General features: G+C 41.4%; 1 protein-coding gene across 1 annotated transcript in view; it reads right to left on the minus strand.

The window, feature by feature from the left end:
• LOC140725572 (solute carrier family 12 member 9) overlaps nt 1-21,820 on the minus strand; it is a 112,164-nt gene that overhangs the window by 34,191 nt on the left and 56,153 nt on the right. The window contains exon 9 of the mRNA XM_073041191.1: nt 20,134-20,258. Coding sequence (XP_072897292.1) covers nt 20,134-20,258 — 125 coding nt within the window. The remainder of the gene's footprint in view (nt 1-20,133; nt 20,259-21,820) is intronic.

The following is a 21,820-nucleotide window of genomic DNA, read 5'->3' on the forward strand; positions in this document are numbered from 1 at the left end:
TTGGGAATCTTCGTGGAGAACAATCTAAAGGTTAACTTGCAGCTACAGTCAGTGGTGTGGAACGAAAATGTGATGTTAGCATTCCTTTCAAGAGGTCTAAAATAAAAGAGCAGGGATGCTGTACAAGGCACTGGTGAGGCCTCGCAACAGTGGTGAATTTGTGGTATTTGTTACAAGCAGCTATGGAGGCCCGGTCATTGGATGTATTTAAGGCAGAGCTTGATAGGTTCTTCATTGGACACGGCATCAAATGTTTTAGGGAGAAGGCCAGGAAGTGGGGCTAAGGAGGGGGAAAAAAGGATCAGCCATGATAGGCCAAATGGCCTAATTCTGCTCCTAGGTCTTATGATCTTATGGATCAGGACTAAACTGTTGTAGGAACTGAGCAGGTTGAACAACTCCACTAGAAGTACAAGATGTCAGCACTAACTGTTGTGCCATCATACATGCTGTCCTTGAGAGACGTGAAAAAATAAAAGACCCATAATATACAGAATTTAAACCACATTAACATTAATTGGGACTGTAGTTGATTAAATACAAAAGGAGAGGAAAAGCTACTAAAATAAATTCAAGAGAACCACAACAAGGACATTAAAACGGTGGTTCACACCAAATATGTTCTCTATGCAAAAAAGGGGCGAGTTGTGAGGGAGTCAGATAGGGAAACTTCCAAATGTGAATCTCCAAAAAGGATAAGCTTAAGACAAATATTCTAGGGCCTACAAATGATCCAGCGAACGTAAGTTAAGGGGCTACAAGGAATGGTATGGAAGGGATTTCTCAGTTGGCATGAACGTACTGGGTTGAAAAGCCGCCTCCAAGTCTCCAAGTGTTTTACCATGCTCAAAAGTGTAAGTATAAAATTAAAAAGGAAATCAGAGGGTGCATAAAAGAATAGTTGCAGGTAAAACAAGAGTAGGTCATATTCAAGTCCAAAGCAGCAATCCAGTCAAATTCCTGTGTATTTCTAAATGAACTGGTGCTGCAATGAGAGGATAATGCAGAATTTGTCACTGTGAAAGATCATAGTGACAAATGTACAAGTGGACATATCCTGAGGCTTTGATTTTTTAAAAGTGCATAAATCTCAGGTTGAGATTAAATATATCCCAGTGTCCTATAAGAAGCATAAGGGGAAACAGTTTCTATAATTTTCCAATCCACTTGGCTATTGGCACTGTACCAGAAGAGTAGAATACAGCTAATGGAGGATTATTATTTAAATAAGGAGAAAGGGACAGGCCAAGTCATTTTCTCAGTCAGCCCAGTGTCAGTAATGGACAAACTGATGGAATTCAAAAGGAGAGTGTAAGCAAGTTTAGAGCAAATTGTTAATTATTGATGGATTTGAGAAAGGAGGTAGAGAGAGACTAACCTTATCCAATTATTTTGATGAGATAACAAAAAGGTTGATGAGGGCAGAGCTATGATTTTAGCAGAGGGCATTGTTCTTGGGTTGCAAGGGAAAGTGGCAAGTTAGGCTAAAAACAGGCTCATTGAAACACAGTAAAGAGTAATGGTTAACAGGAATTTTAATAAGCAGAGGACTTCAGAGTAGGATTCTGGAGAGTTTAGTATTACTCCCCATCTTTATGTAATATGCATTAACTACATGGCCCTTACATTTAAGAAGAGTGCTGGTGACACTAACATTTTTGATTGGCAAGGACAAGATGGACCAACTAGCCTCCATCCTCAAGTGCTATAAATCTTATGATTCAATTTGTAGATTTTAAAATATGGTTGTTCTTTGCTAAATTTAATAGTAATTCCTTTAGAAAAAGAAGAATGATGTGTAGCACACCTGTAAAAAAAAAATGCCCAGATTATTAGTGTACCAGCAATTACACACTTCAAGGAAACCGTGATGCTATTAACAACTGTATTTATCAGGTACTGTCAAAAAGGCCAATACTTAACAAATTACTGCCAAATTACAGCCATGTCCTGTGTACTTTCTACACTGATGTTACTAACTGAGCAGTTTTGACAGACTAATAATAAGGATAACCATTTATCCTGAGGTTGTCACCTTACACCTGATAGTGCAAAGCAAGCAAACAAAATATACCTGAGTTACAAACAGCTTTAATTCAAAGAAAGCAGTTTTGTTCAGTTTTCTATCCCATCAGTTCTTTATTTTTCCCCAATGTACAGTGATGAGCCAAAAACAGCCTCAAAATGAAATCTTGCTTGATGTCATTATCATACAATCTACTTGCCGTAATCAAAGCAACCAACTGCGAAGACTGTAGTAAAAATGAAAGCTGAGAAAGCCTCTCAGAGGTGCTTTTCTACACTAAGCAGCGTTATTATTTATGTTTTAAGAACCTTTGTAGTAGCCAGGTTTTTTTTTTAAATGCTTAGTGCATTCAAACTGAATTAATAGTTATTTGCAGATGACTTGTTCAAGGATATTATCCATACCTGGGCCAAAAACAATTATTTAGAAAGCCACTTAAAGAAGCTGATTGTTCAGTTTTATTTTATGGACCATGAATTGGGCTGGCCTGTGGCAATACAGGGTCACTCTCCATTAAAGCATCACTTCAGCGTGACACTTTTGGTGTCTATGCTACGTCTGTGCGACAAGTGGAAAATTAAATTTACAGTTAATTTATGTGCACATTAAACAGACATATTTTATACTGTGATTTACTTCAAAGAATTGTTTTGCACTTAGCAAAGAATATTCTACATACTTCGATACATTTCAGTAATTGAATTTCTACGCCAAGCAAAGAGAAGTTGCTTTAAGGAAATAATATCCTTATTGTTGCCCTTCTACCCTTTCCCTTTGTGTTACAGGTTTCTGCAAGGCTTTTCCAGTTAACCGGGAATTATTCGCTTTTTCGGTAATCTGTCAAGTGAAATCAAGATTCTAACATTTTGTCAATTAAAACTATGTTTTATGCTACTATTTAATAAGATTACAAGACTATATTATTGTTATATTTTAAGAATAGCTTATTTTGTGCTCTATCTCTACAAAATTAGTATAGTAGAAATAGACTGTTTTATGCAAATTACTCATTCACACTGCACACACTGCAGTGGATTTCAACTTGCTTGCCTGTGCCACTTGAGCAAAATGGTCGTGTGTTCTGATTTCAAATGCCTGTTGGTGCTTCTAACACCCCGCCTGATGCAGCAGATTTCAGTGGCCATCCAGGTAGATAAAGCTATGAAGTGAACAATGCGATAGTGGCATGAAAGTGGACTTGAGGTGCAGCATTAGTCATAGCACTGAAGGACGATTCATACCCCAGGGCTGTTTGGCTTACAGTTGCTATTTTCCTTCACCACCCCCCCCCCCCCCCCCCCCCCCGTCCCACCAATATCTAGCCATTACGCATGCATTAAAAAAACTACAAGGTAATTTTGAGCTGAGAGTTACCTAGGTTGATTCTTTGGTATACTGACTTCAAAGTCACACATAGCACATTTAGTGTTGTCGGAACAGCACGTTCTGCACAATTTTTAATCTCACCAGGAGTAATCTGCTAGGCTATTTACTCTGGAAAGTAACTTTGCTAATGGATCTACTGAAAGGAGATTTGGAAAGCATTTCACTTTATCTACCTGAGGAATGACACCATCGTCAGCAGTGCTTGATTTACTAAAGCCCAGGTTAACTATAGTTACATCGTATACTCGATGCTTTGCATTTCTTTCTTCATCCTCAACGGTGAAAGATGCCTGGTTTCCAAACTACAAAATCTTGACTAAAACGTAAGTCCTGATACATTTATTACTAAATTTATACATAACTACTGAAAGATATGGACAAGAGAATTATCATTGATCTCACAAAGCACGTACAGCATAGATTAGAGGCTACTCAAACTGGTCCACATTAATGATTATCAAAAGAAGGTTGTCCTCTCCCCACAGCATGGCAAATTCTTTCCGATCAGATACTGATCCAGCTTTGTACAATGGAACTGCCTGCTCTCCTACCCTTCAGTACATTCCAGACCCTAACCACCTGATGCGTAAAGATGCATTCTCCCCACGTTACTCTGAATTTTGCCTCCTACAAATTCAGAAACTGATTGCCATTCAAATTAAGAAAAGTGCTGCACCCAATGGAACTCGCCCCTCCCAACTTCAACCCAAGAAAATCAGTGTCCTATTACAGCGTCCTGTTACTCAACTAATTTTTTTCCCACGTTCCTCTCGCCTCTTTGGATTAATTCTTGATGATGAGGCATCTTATTAAATGCCTTTTTAGTAAGTCCATATATACTGTGTACCTTATTTTAAGTCTATTTTAAGTTTTTTTAATCTTTTCACACTTGACCAAGTGATTTCTAATTCTGGACACAATTATGACAGCTGAAGGGCCTATTTATCTTATTTATCCACAACATTCAAAACCAATGGCACAGGTTTTAAGTAAAGAACAGATTGAATGAAGTATTTTTGCAGTGGATGATGGTAGGGGTCTGGAACACACTGCTTGCCAAACAGAAGACCTCATCACATGTAAATGTGTACTTGAAAAATCATAACCTGCAGGGCCATGGACCAACAACTGCAAGTCAGAATTAGGCTGGAGAGTAGCATCGACCAACATACACAAGACTGGCTAATCAGCCTCCTTCTGTATCATAAGTTGACAATGACTCCACAAACAGGGAAATCCTTCCATGGTCTTCAGTCTCTTTCACCAATCAACTTCCCAGCTCTTTACTTCATCATTCCCCCTTCAGGCTTCACCTATCACCTTGTGATTCTCCCTCCCCTCTCCCCACCTTTTAAATCTACCCCTCAGCTTTTTTTCTCCAGTCCTGCAAAAGAGCTTTGGCCTGAAACATCGATTGTACTCTTTTCCATAGATGCTGCCTGGCCTGCTGAGTTCCTCCAGCCTTTTGTGTGTGTTGCAGGGAAATTCTCCATTTCTGATGGGCAAACAATGCAGTTACACAGTGGTGTGGTGCAGTTTTCTACTATTACAAGTTATTACTGGCACATCTTTTTATGCCAAAACATCCAGCCCCATGTTCCCAGTACCATCAGTCATTACGTGTCTCAACACATCAATTCTGTAACTGACTAACAAGTGTTGCAGTGAGGAGCTCCTACAGAGGACCAGAATCATTTCGCTGAAGATCATGGAAATATTCTTAACTTTGCCTCCTGCACTCCCACAGAATGAAGACTTCCATGACTTTCCTTTTCTGTTAGTACCTTATTGCTTAGGATTGTTTGCAACAGGCTGCAGGGCCAAACAGAGTTGGCCTGATTATGCAGCTTTTGAGATTAATTATACATGTAGTAGTCACTCCTTCGGAATGTGCATAGTTTCCAGCTTACCACCTCTTTCATGTAGAGCAGAACTAGAATGCTTTTTCACTTATGACTGAAAAAGGTCAGATCATCTGGCTAGTTCATGGTAAAATGTTGATAGATTGAGGATGTGACTGGCCAAGAGCTTAGATTCTGGTAAAATTTATCTGTGCAGATGGCATTGTGCCTTAAGAGATGACCAACTTCCAACTACCAGACCTGTTCGGAATGTGTACTATTTACCAAAGCAGTAGTACCAAATAACCTTGTGTGAAGACAGAACTTAAGTCTCCATTTGGATCATCTGCTGGTTACTCCCGCCATAATGTCCATGTTTGCCCACAAGAGGAAAACACAGTGAAGGCTGAAATAATAACCCAGTTGTCAATCAGCTTGTTTGTTACTCTTCTGGGGCCAGGGGATGACTTTTTCAAGTTCATCTGCGAAACAGCTTAATTCCCTCTCTTTAATGTCTTTTTTTTCTCCTTTTCAAGGTGGTTGGGGTCCTGTGATCTACAGCTGCACTCAAACTGTGGTCATTCACGGTGATGGGTTCCCACTTGCCGACTGTCTGTTTTCAATATTTCCAGGAGCAGCCTGGAAGACGGTGCCATCGTGGTGCAGTACCTGTGGACTCGATTCCTTGCTGTTGTCGCCAACTGAAGTGTTGCGGGAGATCAGAACATTGAGACAGTGGGTGCGGCTGTTGGAGGCCTCTGCACTTGAGCAATTGATCACACTCTCTCTCCTCTTGATGGGGGTGGGGGGGGGGGGAGAACAGTCTGCTAGTTCTCTAATCAGGTGAGCTCAACCAGGAGTCATTTCAGACTGTAACGTCGAAACGATCTGCTTGCCTCCCCTCTCGCTGTGGAAGGCTGACACCTTTCTGTCCCTTGTCAGTGAGAGAGAGCACCTGTGGCATGTCGAACTGTTGGGTGAACAATAGTTTTTGTTGCAGATCATGGTCTCTCTAGGGGGACTTGCTTGGTGGGTAGCAAGCACTGCTGTTTCCTGCTGTGGGGGGAGGGGGATTGGGGTTGGGTTGATGTTTTTACGCTGCTTGTGTGTTGGGGGTGGGGGGCTTGGGGTTCTAACATTTTTCTGTCATTCATTCTTTGGGGGTTTTCTTCTGTTTCGTGGATGTCTGTGAAGAGTACAAATTTTGGGTTGTATACTGTATACATTACCTGATATTAAATTGAACCATTGAAACCAAACAGAAAGATATCCTTATTTATCATTAAAAGATGGTAATGAACAAAGATATTTGCCATCTATGTCAACCTGAAGCTTTGAGACTGCAAAGTTCACAGTCAGTACTGCGGATTCCTGGGATTATTCCCACCCGACAATGAATTACTGAACATCCAATTTCAGTCACTATCCTGGCATTGAGATAATCACATCTGGAGGTCTTGAGTAGTCTGGGACATTGATGAGTTGTGAGTCTGCGATTACGACTGGCAGATTGATGCACGGCTCAGCTGGGTGACAACATTATCTGCCTTAGCTCCAAGCAAACAGATATGACTGAGGCATTTCTTGCAGGCTCTGCTTTTGCCATCCTTGTTTGAATAAACTGTCCTGTTTTATTTCTCTTTGCAGCAGTTAGTGAACCAGATGCCTTTGAAAAAAGGTGTGACAGCATCATCGATGCATTAATAATTTAATGAACAAAACTCAAATTCTAAAGCTGCTTTAACAGGATTTGAACTTGCAATCACCAAATTATTAGTCCAAAACATTGAATTCAGAAGTCCAATAATTCATCATAACTATTTTTTAAAAATTCAAAATAGAGTCACAGATTTGTACATCACTATGTTTGTGCTAAACATCTTGGCCATCTACAATTATGTCATTTGCCTGTATCCTTCTGTGGTTTACCTATTCAAATGTTTGTCGAAATGCCTCAAAATTACAGTATCATTTCCTCAATATTAATCTACAGGTAAAATTATCTCCTATTTTTAACTCCAGTTTCACCTGAAGGTTGCACTTAGCATTCATGGCACCTTGGGCTCAGATCCACTAGCTATCAACTTCAAAGTCCCAGGAGAGATGACCCCAAGAAACCAGCCAATTACAAAACTACACTTCTATTTGGAAATTCACAAAGTGTTCACGAGAAATCCAAACAACGAGTAATATTTACATATGGAAAACATACACTAACATTGAAAGAGAACCTAATGTTATAAACAATGCAATAACATGCAGATTAAGCTTGTGGAAGAGAGCTGGTTTGAAAGATAACAGAACAAACCTCTGACTGTATCCTCGTCACAGCAAGAAAGCAAAACATGGTTAAAGACAAAAATATGGATTTTTCAAATAAGTAACTGTGTAGCTGGAATGTGATGCTTTTTCATTTAGCCAGCTTGCAAAGTTGAGAAGAATTTGCAAGTCAAAAGCAGATATGTTGGAGGTAAACAGCAGGAAGCAGTAGCAGGAAGAGATAGAACAGCTATAATATAAACCCTCAACGACTGAGGGGCAGCAAAGTCAACGCCTGATCAAGCACAATTAAAATGAGAACAACACTTATAAATTGTCACAGAGGAAAGCAGCAATGTTTGAAAGTAACAGGACAAAAATGTTACTTTTAAGCAAAGTATGAGATCTTCTCAGAACTATCAGTTGACGTCAAACCTCGTTCCACCAGCAGCCTTTCATTACCCCAAGTTTAAATAGATTGTTGGGATATTTCTGTGCCAATACTGCACTGACAATGAAACTGTTGATTGCTCCACTCTGGTAAACTATCAGATCCTTATTTGTTCTCCCCTTTGTAGTTAAACCCCCATCTCATTCATGAAATGCTATTTCCTTGCAGCTAACCACATCTAGTCCAAACTAACTTCACACATTAGCACAAAATATTTTAGCATTATTATTATCTTGTTCCCAAACCATTAGTAACACTCTTTATAAATAAAATTCTTAATCTTCTCACTCTCCAAATTTTGTTCTACCACAAACATATATCCTCCAAGAAGACCACAACCTTGTTGTGGTTTGGAGGCTTGTGTGCCTCAATGACCTGGAGAGATATGTTGGCTGGAGTCAGGGCTTTATGCTTTGGCTCTTGGTAGGGTCACCCATGCCAAACAAGTCGAAGGGTAGAGGTCAGATTAAAAGTGGTCCACTGGTCCTCCAGGTTCGGGGGGGTGGGTGGGTTCAGATCAGGGCTAACAACCCTGATTGATAAAACATCTGAGGGCAATGGTATCTCTGAGACTCTACACAGAACTTGCATGACTGTCATGAGCTACTGACATGATGAAGAAAGCTCTAAACAATGCTGAAAGAGGAGATCCTTCATTGCTGTCCTAAACACCAGCGGCATAATGGCAGTAGGTAGATAAATCCATATATTCTCATCATGCTCGTCTATACCAATCCTATGAGTCTGCATTAATTCCATATCCCTCTCCTTGTTCTGTCCAGATACCTCTTAAATGTTGCTTTTATTTGTATCTCCACCATCTCCTCTGGCAGATCATTCCAGATACTCCTTATGTAAAACTTTTACCACTCAGATCCCCTTTTAAACCTTTCGTTCAAATTAAACCTATCCCTTTATTATCAGACACAAATACCAAACAAAACAGATTGTGTTATCTACTCATCTCTGCCTCACATAATTATCATATTATCTCAGCTTGTAGTGCTCTTGGGAAGATAGACACATCCTATCCAATCTTCTTCATACGTTAATCCCTTCAATCAAAGAAGCATCATTGAGATTTTTTTTTTCTGCACCTTCATCAACATCTTTTCTATAGTGTGGCAACCAGAACCTTGGGGCCTGCTGGAATTGATTCCTCCTCAAACCCTCCCAAGCAGACCACAGAAGGGACCTGAAATTCCTGAGGACTCCGTATGCTGCTAGTTACTGTCCATTTCTACCATGGACTGCCATTTGTGGTCAGTCATACTGAACTTAAGACTCGGTCCTTCAGTGTATTTTTCAATTTGAAGGCAAACTCCCAAACACCTTGGAGGCTTGGGTAAATTGCAGATCTCTTGTTCATCCTCATATATGGCATGAGAATCTCATCCTGCAAGATTCCCCTTTTACCTCATTCGGTTGTTGGAGTGTACTTATAATGCTGTATAAAGGACTCATGGCAGTATGTGGGCCTGCTCATTTCCTATTCTATCACCTACTTGAGAGCCTGCCCACCTTACAAATTAACAGGGGTTCCCAGCCTTCATGAGATTCCAGTGGGTGTTGGTGTGCCTGCTGTTTAAATTATATAATTTGCCTCTTGCTCTACACGGCCTCCCTAATCACTTAAGAGTTTGCCTTCACATGATCCTTTTATGCTTTTGTACTCCTGACCTTATGCTCCATCTATCAGATACCCTTTGCTGTCCTTAGTTTCTTCAGGCAACCTCTGCTACATCAGAGTAAATACCAAAGACATTCGATTGAGAATTCCTCTTCTAATTCTCTTATTAATAGATGAATTGCTGCAAATTTTCTGCAATCCTGTTTACGAAACATTGCTGTACAAAAGCAGCATCAATTATCAAAAATCCTTACCACTCCAGGCCATGCTCTTTTCTTGCTGCTGCCAACAGGCAAAAGGTACAGGAGCATCAGGACTCACACCACCAGGTTCGAGATCAGTTACTACCCCTCAACCATCAGGCTCTTGAACAAAAGGGGATAGCTACTGTACATCCATTTAAGGACTCTATTATATTGTTATTTCATGCTCATTATTCATTGCTATTTATTTATATCTGTATTTGCAGTTTGTTTACAGTTAGAAGTATCTGATGTTTACAGTTACTGTTCTGTAGATTTGCTGAGTATGCCCACAGAAAAAGAATCTCAGGGTTGTATGTGGCGACATATACGCACTCCGATAACTTTTACTTTAAACTTTGAAAATTCCTCCCTTCTCCACTTGTCATTTGTTTAGTCAATCACGGTCTGTTGATCCAATCCAGCAACTCTGATCTCCTGTTTCTTCTGCCTCAGCCCCAGCCACCTGGGCAGCCCACATCACCTTGTCTGCAATCTATACAGAAATCAGTTTACATGATTTAGGAGTGCTTTTAGTCATTATTTGTCTTGAGACATGGAACACTATTACGTTTGCCACATTCTTAAAGAACTGTTCCTCTGAAGCACCCTTCACATGCTCTGGAAGTTCAATATTGTGATTTATACGACAGGTGACTAGGATTCTGTAACCAGCTAACTTCGGTGCGATTGTATGTTCTATAAACACCAACAACAGTTTCACCGCTATTACAAATCACAAACTATTCAATTACATTTTCTTTACTTATCTGGTAGATGTGTCATGTAATAAAACTGCAACTGGTCTGGGCCACATAACTGAGTATCAATGTTCAGACCTCCCACCTGATCCTCAATCTGCCAGTATGACTGCTCGATCAGCTAGCTTTGCCAAGTTTGCCTTATTAACTGGCTACCTGTACCATATTTCTTTTGCTATGGCCAAGTTTAGCGTTTCACTATTCCCTCGTGAATTATAAATTTCCTTCAGTCAGATTCCACAATGTTTTCAACTGTATTTTTCAACTCGTATATTTGTACTTAGCACTCCAGGGGTTTCTGGAGGATAATTCCACACAGGTAAGAGCCCTATAATCAATGAAGTTTCATGGCAGCCAGCAAAATGTGGACAAGAAAACCAACTAAATACAATCCATCGTTCTTTTAACTCCTGAATTTCTGATCATTCATGTTGAAGACTTGAGAGAGGCGTAGAAGATGGTTTGAGGCAAAGATAGAGTGGACAGCCACTGGCTTTCTCCCAGGGTGGGAAAGGCAATTACGAGGGGGCATAATTTTAAAGTTATTGGAGGAAAGAGGAGGGATGTTGGAGTTAAGTGTTTTACACAGAGAACAGTGAGTGCATGGAACATATTGCCAAGGCTGGTGGAAAAGGCAGCTACATTAGGGGAATTTTAGATACGTACATAGAAAAACAGTGGGCTATGTGTAAGCAGGTGTAAGGCACTCCTTGCCTCCACTAAGGTGTAGCACCTGCTTAGCCCCACCAACCAGGGTCACGTGAAGCCAGGAGAGCCGGTGGTGGATGGTCGTATGAGCAGTTGGTGCATATTACAGGTCCTGGTTACATGACCACTGATGCCAGACAACCTCTGAAGAGTACTGATAATGGCTGGGGCCACCCGTCTTGTAAAGACACTGTCCAGAAGAAGGCAATGGCAAATCACTTCTGAAGAAAAATTGCCAAGTATAATCATGGTCATAGACCATGATCACCCATGTCATACGACACGGTACATAATCATGATGACGTGGCAGGGAAGACTGTAAGATGCAGGAGCAGAATCAGGCCATTTGGCCCATCAAGTGTGCTCCGCCATTTCATCATGGCTGATCCAGTTTCCTTCTCAGCCCCAATCTCCTTTCTTCTCCCTATACCCCTTCAGACTAATAAACAGTCTATCAATCTCTGACTTAAATATACCCAGTGATTTGGTTTCCACAAGTTCCATAGATTCACCACTCTCTGGCTAAAGAAATTCCTCCTCAACTCCATTCTAAAAGGACATCCCTCTATGCTAAGATTGTGTCCTCTGTTTTAGACTTGCCCATCGTAGGAAACATCCTCTCCACATCCACTCTATCATGGCCTCTCGCCACACGATGGGTTTCAATGAGGTCACACCTCATTCTTCTGAATTCCAGTGAGTAGAGGCTCAGAGCCATTAAGCACTCTTCATCTGCAAGCCTTTCAATCCCAGAATCATCTGCATGAACCTCCTTTGAACCCTCTCAATGTCAGCACATCTTTGTTTAGATGGAAGTAAAATTGGATAGGTATATGGACAGGAAAGGAATGGAGGGTTATGAGCTGAGTGTAGGTCGGTGGAACTAGGTGAGAGTAAGCATTCGGCACGGACTAGAAGGGCCAAGATGGCCTGTTTCTGTGCTGTAATTGTTATATGGTTATAAGGAATCCAAAACTGCTCACAATACTCTGTGACACCTCACCAGTGCTTTATAAAGCCTCAACATTTCATCCTTGCATTTATATTCTAGTCCTCTTGAAATGAATGCTAACATCACATTTACTTTCCTCACCACAGACTCAACCTGAAAAAGAACGTTCGGGGAATCCTGCACAAGGACTCCCAAGCCCCTTTGCACATCAGATTTTTGAATTTTCTATCCATTTAGAAAATAGTCTACCCTTTTATTTCTTCTACCAAAGTGCATGACCATATATTTCCCAACACTGTCTTCCATCTGCCACTTCTTTGCCCATTCTCCTAATCCTTCTGTAGCTTCTCCCACTTCTTCAAAACTACCTTCTCTTCCACCTGTCTTCGTATCGTCTGCAAACTTGGCCACGAAGCTAGCAATTCCATCATCCAAGTCATTGACATATAACATAAAAAGAAGCAGACCCAACAAAGGCCCCTGTGGAATGTCACTGGTCACCAGCAGCCAACCAGAAAAGGCTCCACTTATTCCCACTCTTCTTCCTCCTGCCAATCAGCAATGCTGTATCCATGCCAGCATCTTTCATGTAATACCACAGACTCTTAACTTGTTAAGCAGCCTCATGTGTGGCACCTTGTCAAAAGCCTTCAGAAAATTCAAGTGCATGACATCCACCAATTCGACTTTGTCCTTTGCTTGTTATTTCTTTAAAGAATTTCAACAGATTTGTTAGGTAGGACTTTCCTTTAAGGAAACCATGCTGACTAAGGTCCATTTTATCTTGTGTCTCCAAATACCCCAAAACCATCTCCTTAACAATCAACTCCAACATATTCCCAACCACTAAGGTCAAACTGACTGGTCAATAGTCTTCTTTCTCCTGCCTCTTTCCCTTCTTGAAGAGTGGAGTGACATTGCGATTTTCCATTCCTCCAGAACCATGCCAGATTCAATTAATTCCTGAAAGATCATTACTAATACCTCCACAATCTCTTCAGCCACCTCTTTCAGAACCATGGGCTATGTACCATCTGGTCTAGGTGACTTACCTAACTTCAGACCATTCAGTTTCCCAAGAACCTTCTCCCTTGTAATGGTAACTTCGTACACTTCTGCACTGACACTCCCAAACTTCTGGCATACTGCTAGAATCTTCCACACTAAAGACTGATGCAAAATACTTATTTAGTTCATCCACCATTTCCTTGTTCCCCATTACTAAGTCTTCAGCATCGTTCTCTGTCGATCTGATATCTACTCTCACTTCTCTTTTACATTTTTATATATCTGAAGAAACTTTTGGTTTCCATTCTTCCTTATTCATTACTATGTTAGTTGTCTTCTGTTGACTTTTGCAGGCTTCCCAATCCACTAACTTCCCATTAATTTTTGCTCTATTATATGCCCTCTCTTTGACTTTTATATTAGCCTCAACTTCTCTCATTAGCCACGGCTGGGTCATCCTGCCTTGAGAATACTTCTTCCTTTTTGGGATGTATACATCCAGCACCTTCCGAACTGCTTGCAGAAATTCCCGCAATTCATTGCTGCTCTACCATCATCAGTGTTCTTTTCCAATTGATTTTGGCCATCTCCTCTCTCATGCCTCTGTAATTCCCTTCACTCCACTGTAATACTGATACATCTGACTTTAGCTTCTCCTCCTCCTCAAATTTCAGGGTGAATTATATCATATTATGATCACTGGCCCCTAAGGGTACCTTTATCCTACAGTCACTAATCAATTCTAGTTCATCGCACAAAACCCAATCCAGAATAGTTGACCACCTAGTCAACCATGAGGTGCTTTAAAAAGCCATCTCTTAGCATTCTAGAAAATCCCCCTCTTGGGATCCAGCACCAACCTGATTTTCCTAATCTACCTGCATATTGAAATCCCCCATGACTCTCATAACGTTGCCCTTTTGACATGCATTTTCTATTTCCTGTTGTAAAAGACTTTTTATCTTTACAGCTCCTCAGCCCTAACACTCCAGTTGCCTTCACCCTACCAAATTAGTTTAAACTCTCCCCAACAGCTTTAACAAAGCTAGATATTAGTCCCCGTCAGGTTCAGGTGTAACCTGTCTCTTTCTTATAGGTCTTACCTTCCCCAGAAGAGATCCTGATGATCCAGAAATCTGAACTTCTGCCACCTGTACCAGTTCCTCAGCCACACATTTATCTGCCAAATCAACTTATTCTTAACCCTCACTGGTGCATGTCACAGGCAGCAATCCAGAGATTACTACTTTGGAGGTCCTGCTTTTCAGCTTTCTACCTAGCTCCCAAAAATCTCTCTTAAGGACCTCCTCACTTTTCCAACACGTGCCACTGCCTGTCAATATGTACCAAGACTTCTGGCTGCTCACCGCCCCTCTTTCGAATTCCGTGGACCTGATCCAAGACATTTTTGACCCTGGCACCTGGGAGGCAACATACCATCCTGGGGTCTCAACTGTGCCCACAGAATCTTGTCTCTGTTCCTCTGACTATAGAATCTCCTATCACCACTGCAGTTCTTTTCACCTCCCTTCTCCTCTGAGAGTCACAGCACTAGACTCAGTGCCAGAGACCCAGTCACTGTGGCTTCCCCCGGTAGGCTGTTAACAGTATCTAAAGTGGTATATTTATAATTAAGGAGAACGGCCACAGGGGGACTCTGCACTGGCTGTGCTTTTCCCTTCCTATTCCTTACAGTCACCCAGTCACCTGCCTCCTGCAACCTAGGGGTGACTACCTCCCTGTAGCTCCGGTCTATCATACCCTCATTCTCCCATATGAGCTGAAGGTCATCGAGCTGCAGTTCCAGTTCCTTAACACGTTCTCCGAAAAGCTGAAGCAGATGTGTTTGTCCGTTAGACTGGAGGTCTCCCAGAATTCCAAAATCTCACACCCAGTACAAAACACTGCTAATGGAGCCATTCTCGCTTCACTACTATGCCCTATCGGCCGAGGAATGAAGAATTAATAAAAGAGAAGCTTACCAGATACTTACCTGGCCCAAAGCCATTCACAGCAATGGCCTCTCCACTTGCGCTTGAGTTATTTTTATTCACCTTTTCTGATGAATCCCGCTTAGTGATTGGTCACAGTCCAACTCCGAAAAGCTGCTGCGAAGTTCTGCTTTTTTTAAATCTCGAGTGGGAACCTGATTGAAAAGCTAGCTCAGGTCAAACACTCCCGCTCAGTGATTGGTCGCAGTCCAACTCTGATTGTACAGCGAGTTAAGAGGTCAGCACAACAAAGGCCTGTCCATTGTTGTTCTGTTCTGTGTTAAGACAAGGTAGCAGGGAGAGAACGATCACCAAATTCAGCTTGTTAGCACCATCAGTATTGGTCTGAACAAAACCTGGAGGACAGTGCTGCCAAATTGAAACTAGTGTGCGACTTGATACACAAATCGATCGAACCTCATCCGCACCAATCTATCTGTGGCAGATGCGTCTGCCTTTAATTGTACTGTTAAAATAACTATCATGCTGCACCCCTTATGGAGACCTGAGACCTGTGCACACACGGAAGAGATCCAGCTTCATATGCTGAGGCACTACCATCATGTAAATGAGTTAAATTTTAAACAGATCAAAACTAATCACCTCCACATTGCAGCTGGAGCTACCAGCCAGACCATACATTACAATCCGTAACCTCATGCACTTCACCAGTTCCTTTTCACTAATGCAAGAAAACAATCCTGGTTGAAGGAAGTGTGCAGAATGCAATACAACACTTCAGTGTGCGCAATTTCATCACTGTGGCACCTCTTGCTATATTCCATTATGAAAAATGGTAGTTAATTAAACATCCGATTGAAAGCAGCAGCCTCCAGGATGCCATGCCCTATGGCTGAGTGGCAACTGCTGAAGCAATTATAGCCACATTCACTTAGCAGTGCTAAGCAGATGATCTATTTTGCTTTGATGCTCCCAACATCTCAGCAGTCAGTTTTAGTCAATTTGATTCATTCTACACAGTATCAAGCAATGGTTGATAGCCCTGGATACAGCAACAATCATGGGACCAATATACATCCTGGCTGCAGTGCTGAAAAGTTGCTCCTGAACTAGTAATGCCTCAAGGCTAACTGCTCTGATCGACTTACAACACCAGCATCTACCCTGTGCTGTGGAAGAACAACCCAGTTATGTCAAGGGCACTAAACTGAAAAATCCAACTGTGCTATTTACTGCCCAGTCTGCTCTCATCTTGCTCTTCGAAAGCATCGTTGACAGTTTTATAAAATTGCACTAAAGCCTCCAACACACCATCGTGGAGTCAACGGAAACCTTTGCTCAAGTTTAGATTTCACCTTCACCACTTGGCAGTAAACCTCACTGCAGGCTCTGTCCAAAACCAACCAAATAACATGGATTCCAAAAACAAGTGGAGGTGAAGGTTCCTGGCTTTGACATCAAGGCAACTGTGGCAGCAAGACATCCTCGTAAAAATGAAGTCAATGCAACTGATGATGCTATAGCCTCTGCACTCCACTCCGTCCTGCCCCAGCTGGAAAAAGGAGTCTCATATGCCAGGATGCTGTTTATTGACCTTAGCTCGGTGTTCAATCATTTCTCTGTTGCTGGAGGGTAAAGTGTCCTCGTTGGGTCTCAGGCCTCCTCCCTGTAAATGCATCCCGGACTGCTTGACAGGAAGGCCAGAGTTAGTCCGTGTAGAAAGAAACATCTCCAGCTCCATCTCGCTGAGCACTGGCGCTCCCCGGGGCTGCACACTCTGCTCACTGCTGTTCGCACTGCAGACACGTGGCTCTGCTGTTAGATCCAGCGCAAACCGGATCATTGCAGATGACACAACAGTGGCTGGCCTCATCAACAATGAGACAGTGATGAGGGGAGGTAGAGAGACTGGTAGAATGGTCCAAGAACAACGACTTGACGAGAGCAAAGAGGAAATTGTGGACTTTAGGCTGACCACTCCTCACTGCACCTACATGGCTTCTCCATGGGCAGAATTAGGAGCACCAGGTTTCTGGGAGTGCACATAATAGGCATTCTCACCTGGTTCCTCAACACCACCTCTTTGGTCAAGAAAGCACAGCGTCGTCTCCATTTCCCGACGTGAGATTGAGGTGAGTGAGGCTCCCCCACCTCCGTTTTAACCAATTTTTACAGGAGCACCATTGAGAGTGTGCTCAGCAGCTGAATCACTGGCTGGTATGGGAATTGCAAGGTATCTGGCCGCAAGACCCTACGAAGGATTGTGAGGACGGCTGAGAGGATCATCTTCTATTCGTTGGAGATATTTATCAAGAGCGCTGAGGATGCAGCCTCTTAGCATTGTCAATGAGCCCTCCCATCTGTCCAACAATCTCTCTGACCTCCTACCATCAGGCAGGAGGTATTGTAGTATTAGGACAAGAACTGTTAAAATGGGAAACAGCTCTTCCTCCGGGCCAAGAGATAGTGAATTCCCTGCCACCATCCAGGTCTCATCATGCACGAAGTATCAGTAGCTTTATACTGTTTACTTTTTAAACTTGTTCCATATGTGCACCTTATACTAATTTTTTTGTGCTAATATAATTGATGCATTATGTGTGTGAGCTATATGTACTGCATTGTGCACCTTGGTCTGGAGAAACCTGTTTCAATTGGCGGTATACGTGTGTGTGGTTGAATGACAAAAGCTGAACTTGAACGAGCAGATTTAAGAACGAGGAGTCAGCTTACAGAGAGGAGGTGCAGCGGCTAACAGACTAGTGCAGAGCCAACAACCTGTCTCTGAATGTGAACAAAGCAAAAGAGATGGTTGTTGACTTCAGGAGAGCACGGAGCAACCACTCCCCGCTGAACATCGACGGCTCCTCGGTAGAGATCGTTAAGAGCACCAAATTTCTTGGTGTTCACCTGGCGGAGAATCTCACCTGGTCCCTCAACACCAGCTCCATAGCAAAGAAAGCCCATCAAAGAGCAGCATCTCTACTTTCTGCGAAGGCTGAGAAAAGCCCATCTCCCACCCCCCATCCTCATCACATTCTACAGAGGTTGTTTTGAGAGCATCCTGAGCAGCTGCATCACTGCCTGGTTCGGAAATTGCACCATCTCGGATCATAAGACCCTGCAGCAGATTGTGAGGTCAGCTGAGAAGATCATCGGGGTCTCTCTTCTCGCCATTACAGACATTTACACCATGTGCTGCATCCACAAAGCAAACAGCATTATGAAGGACCCCATGCACCCCTCATACAATCTCTTCTCCCTCCTGCTATCTGGCAAAAGGCACCGAAGCATTCAGGCTCTCACGACCAGACTATGTAACAGTTTCTTCCCCCAAGCCATCAGACTCATCGATACACAGAGTCTGGGCTGACACCAACTTACTGCCCTCTACTGTGCCTATTGTCTTGTTTATTATTTATTGTAATGCCTGCACTGTTTTGTGCACTTTATGCAGTCCTGGGTAGGTCTATAGTCTAGTGTAGTTTTTGTACTGTCTCATGTAACACCATGGTCCTGAAAAACTTTGTCTCATTTTTACTGTGTACTGTACCAGCAGTTATGGTCGAAATGACAATAAAAAGTGACTTGACTTAAAAAGTTAAGCAGTCAAGACTTCAATGGAAAAGAGTCAAAGAAACTGGTATGCGAGTCAGATGAATGACACAAGGATATTATTGAAGGAGAAAGGACAGAATCTGGGCAGAGCTTGTAATTTCAGGTTGAAGAAAAAGAAATTTAACTTAAGGAGCAATGGAAATAGGTGAAAGCACTACAGCCAACTGATAATTGACCTCTAATTTAATCAACAGAAAGCCCTCTAACTTAGGTTTGCTACTGACAAGGATTGACTGACTATTTCAAAGCCATCCATGCATTTTATTCAGAGTGCTGACTGGACTAAAGGGCCTGAACTATAAGAACAGGTTGGCCACGATGGATCATCGTTCCTTGGAGTGTAAGGGAATGAAAGATGACCTAATAGAAGTTTCTACGATCACGAAGGGTATATATAAGGTGGGCAGTCACAGTCTTTTCCGCAGGGATAAGGTGTCCAAAACTAGAGGGCACAGATACAAGAGGAGAAAGATTTTACGGAAACCTGAGAGGTAACTTCTTTACACAGAGGGTAGGGAGTACCTGAAATGAGCTGCCACAGAAAATGGTCAAAGTGGGTACATTTCCAACATTTAAGAGGCATTTGGAGAGGTACATAGAGGGTTATGGCCAAAACTTTGGCAACTGGGATTAGCAGGGAGGATGCTGTGGTTAGCATAGGCCACATGGGCCAATCGGCCTGTTTCAATGCAGTATTACTCTACGATTCTATAAGAGTAAAATTTACATAACCTCGTTCAAAAGCATTACTTAATCATGAAATACTTTAAACTACATGATATGCGACCATATCTAAGGTTGTGGAATTATTTATAAACCTTTTCAAAATGAATATATATTATATCTGGAACAAGAAACAGTTTAACATCTGATATTATTATGGTGGTTGAGCATGCAACAATAATACATAGCTTGACTCAGAATTACAGCTCTCTCATTTTGCAAATCCTATCATCTATGTACCTCCCAGACAAATATAAGTCACACAGAAGGTTACTGGCATAAATTTCTCTTTCCATGGAAGTCCAGTAACCTCCCAAATAGCATATTTTAAACTTCACTTTCATTTCTTTCAAGTTTATAGAATTATATTAAAGCATTTAACCATATAACAATTACAGCACGGAAACAGGCCATCTCGGCACTTCTAGTCCGTGCCGAACCTATTTTAAAACCTGTTTCTCAGACTCTTATTTCTTGCAAAGTAATTTTAAGTTGAGAACATAGAAATCGCAATACATGCTGTGACAATGCTGCATACATTTATTCTTTAATGAGCTTCTAAAATCTCTTTCCTACCTGAAATTTGGTGCTGAGGCCCATTCCAGTGCCAGGCAGGCTAGATCCACAGCAGCATAGACCAACAGAAAAATGACGGTCACTATTCCAGCAATAGTATTCAGTTTGCCAGTAAACAACACAAGCTGTCAAAACAAAATATGTACGTTTTAACATCATGATGAGCATTCACTTATTCTGAAACCATGGACACACAAAAAAAAATCAAATGACAATGCTTGCCAAAGCTTTCCCTTCTAAAATGGTAGAGACAATTTGCCTCTGGCAACATTCAAGAAGATATTTTAAAAAGGTCAAGAATTCTTCCCTCAGTTGCTGTAATCGTTATGACACACCAACTGCCAAAGGGCAGATATTAATGTGAGTAAATGAGTACTGCTGTAAGTTATTGTATATTATACAAATACATCATTTGCTACAAATGAGATGCTCTACGATGGTGATGTTTAAGTTATACTTATCAACAAAGAAGTGGCATTTTAAAAATACCTATTAAAACCACTGACCATAGGCATAGACACACGAAGCAGTACCAAAATTCCTCACCAACTCACTCGTACTGCTTTATTATTGTCAAATATAACAAGATCCAGTGAAAAGCTTGTCTTGCATACTTTTCAAAAGTGTCAAATCACGACATGATGCATTGTGGAAAAACAAGGTAAAACCTTAACATTGTAGAATATAGTGTAAAAGCTCCAAAGAATGCAGAGCAGATAATCATGAAGCGGTAGATCATAACGAAGCAGATTGTGAGGTCAAGAGTACATTTTCTCATATAAGAGGTCCATTCAAGACTCTGATAACAGCGGGACAGAAGCTACCCTGGAGCTTGATGGCATGTGCTTTCAGGCTTCAGCTTGTGTCTTTTGTATCACTGCCAATTTATTTTGCTACAAAATTCTGACTTGAAAAAACTTCACATTTCATTTTCCTGAGCAACCCTTTACCAGTAATAAATGCACTTGGCATCAGATAGTTCCAAATTCTTCCCACTTTTCCTTTTTCTAATTTTTTTAAAATTCCGTTTGCTAACATTTGAAATGTATGCATTTCAGTTGATAAATACTCAATTGTTTGCAATAATTGGTGAGTTAACTTCAGGTCATCAGATGATCCCATCAGATGGCCTTTTCAGCTCTATTTAGAAAAGTCCAAACATACAAAGTTATAGAGAGCCCATTTTTGATAATACCTTGTTGTATCGGCACTGCCCATTTTCAGTTTTACTATGGAGTGTATTGACATTGCACACAGTATTTCAACTGTTTTTAATTCAGGTACAGCTCTAATACTAATATTACTTTAACTTGAGAAAAGTCAAATTTTAATATCAGGAGTCAGTAAGAATAGGCTTGATTCAAACAAAAACTCTTTGTTCTCAATGGGTTACACAAACCAAAAAAAAAACTGTTAATACTTTAACATTGAAGTAAACTTTTGAGCATTTATGGCTGCTCTAGTCATGCAGTGTATGAAGCCAATTTGCAACCCTGACATGCGGTAGCGAATGATAAGCAGACTGGGAAGACATTACAAACACAATGGCCCCTAAACAAACCCTCGGCTCATTTAGGGAAAATAAAGTTGAGGAAGAGAGGAAAAAAATCAGCGACCTTTCTCAAACAGAATCACGAGAAAAGCTTCCACACTAGGAGAATTACGGGTGAGGAGGATGAACTTGGAA

This window comes from Hemitrygon akajei, chromosome 3 (genome assembly GCF_048418815.1).
Source record: "Hemitrygon akajei chromosome 3, sHemAka1.3, whole genome shotgun sequence".
NCBI lineage: Eukaryota > Metazoa > Chordata > Chondrichthyes > Myliobatiformes > Dasyatidae > Hemitrygon > Hemitrygon akajei.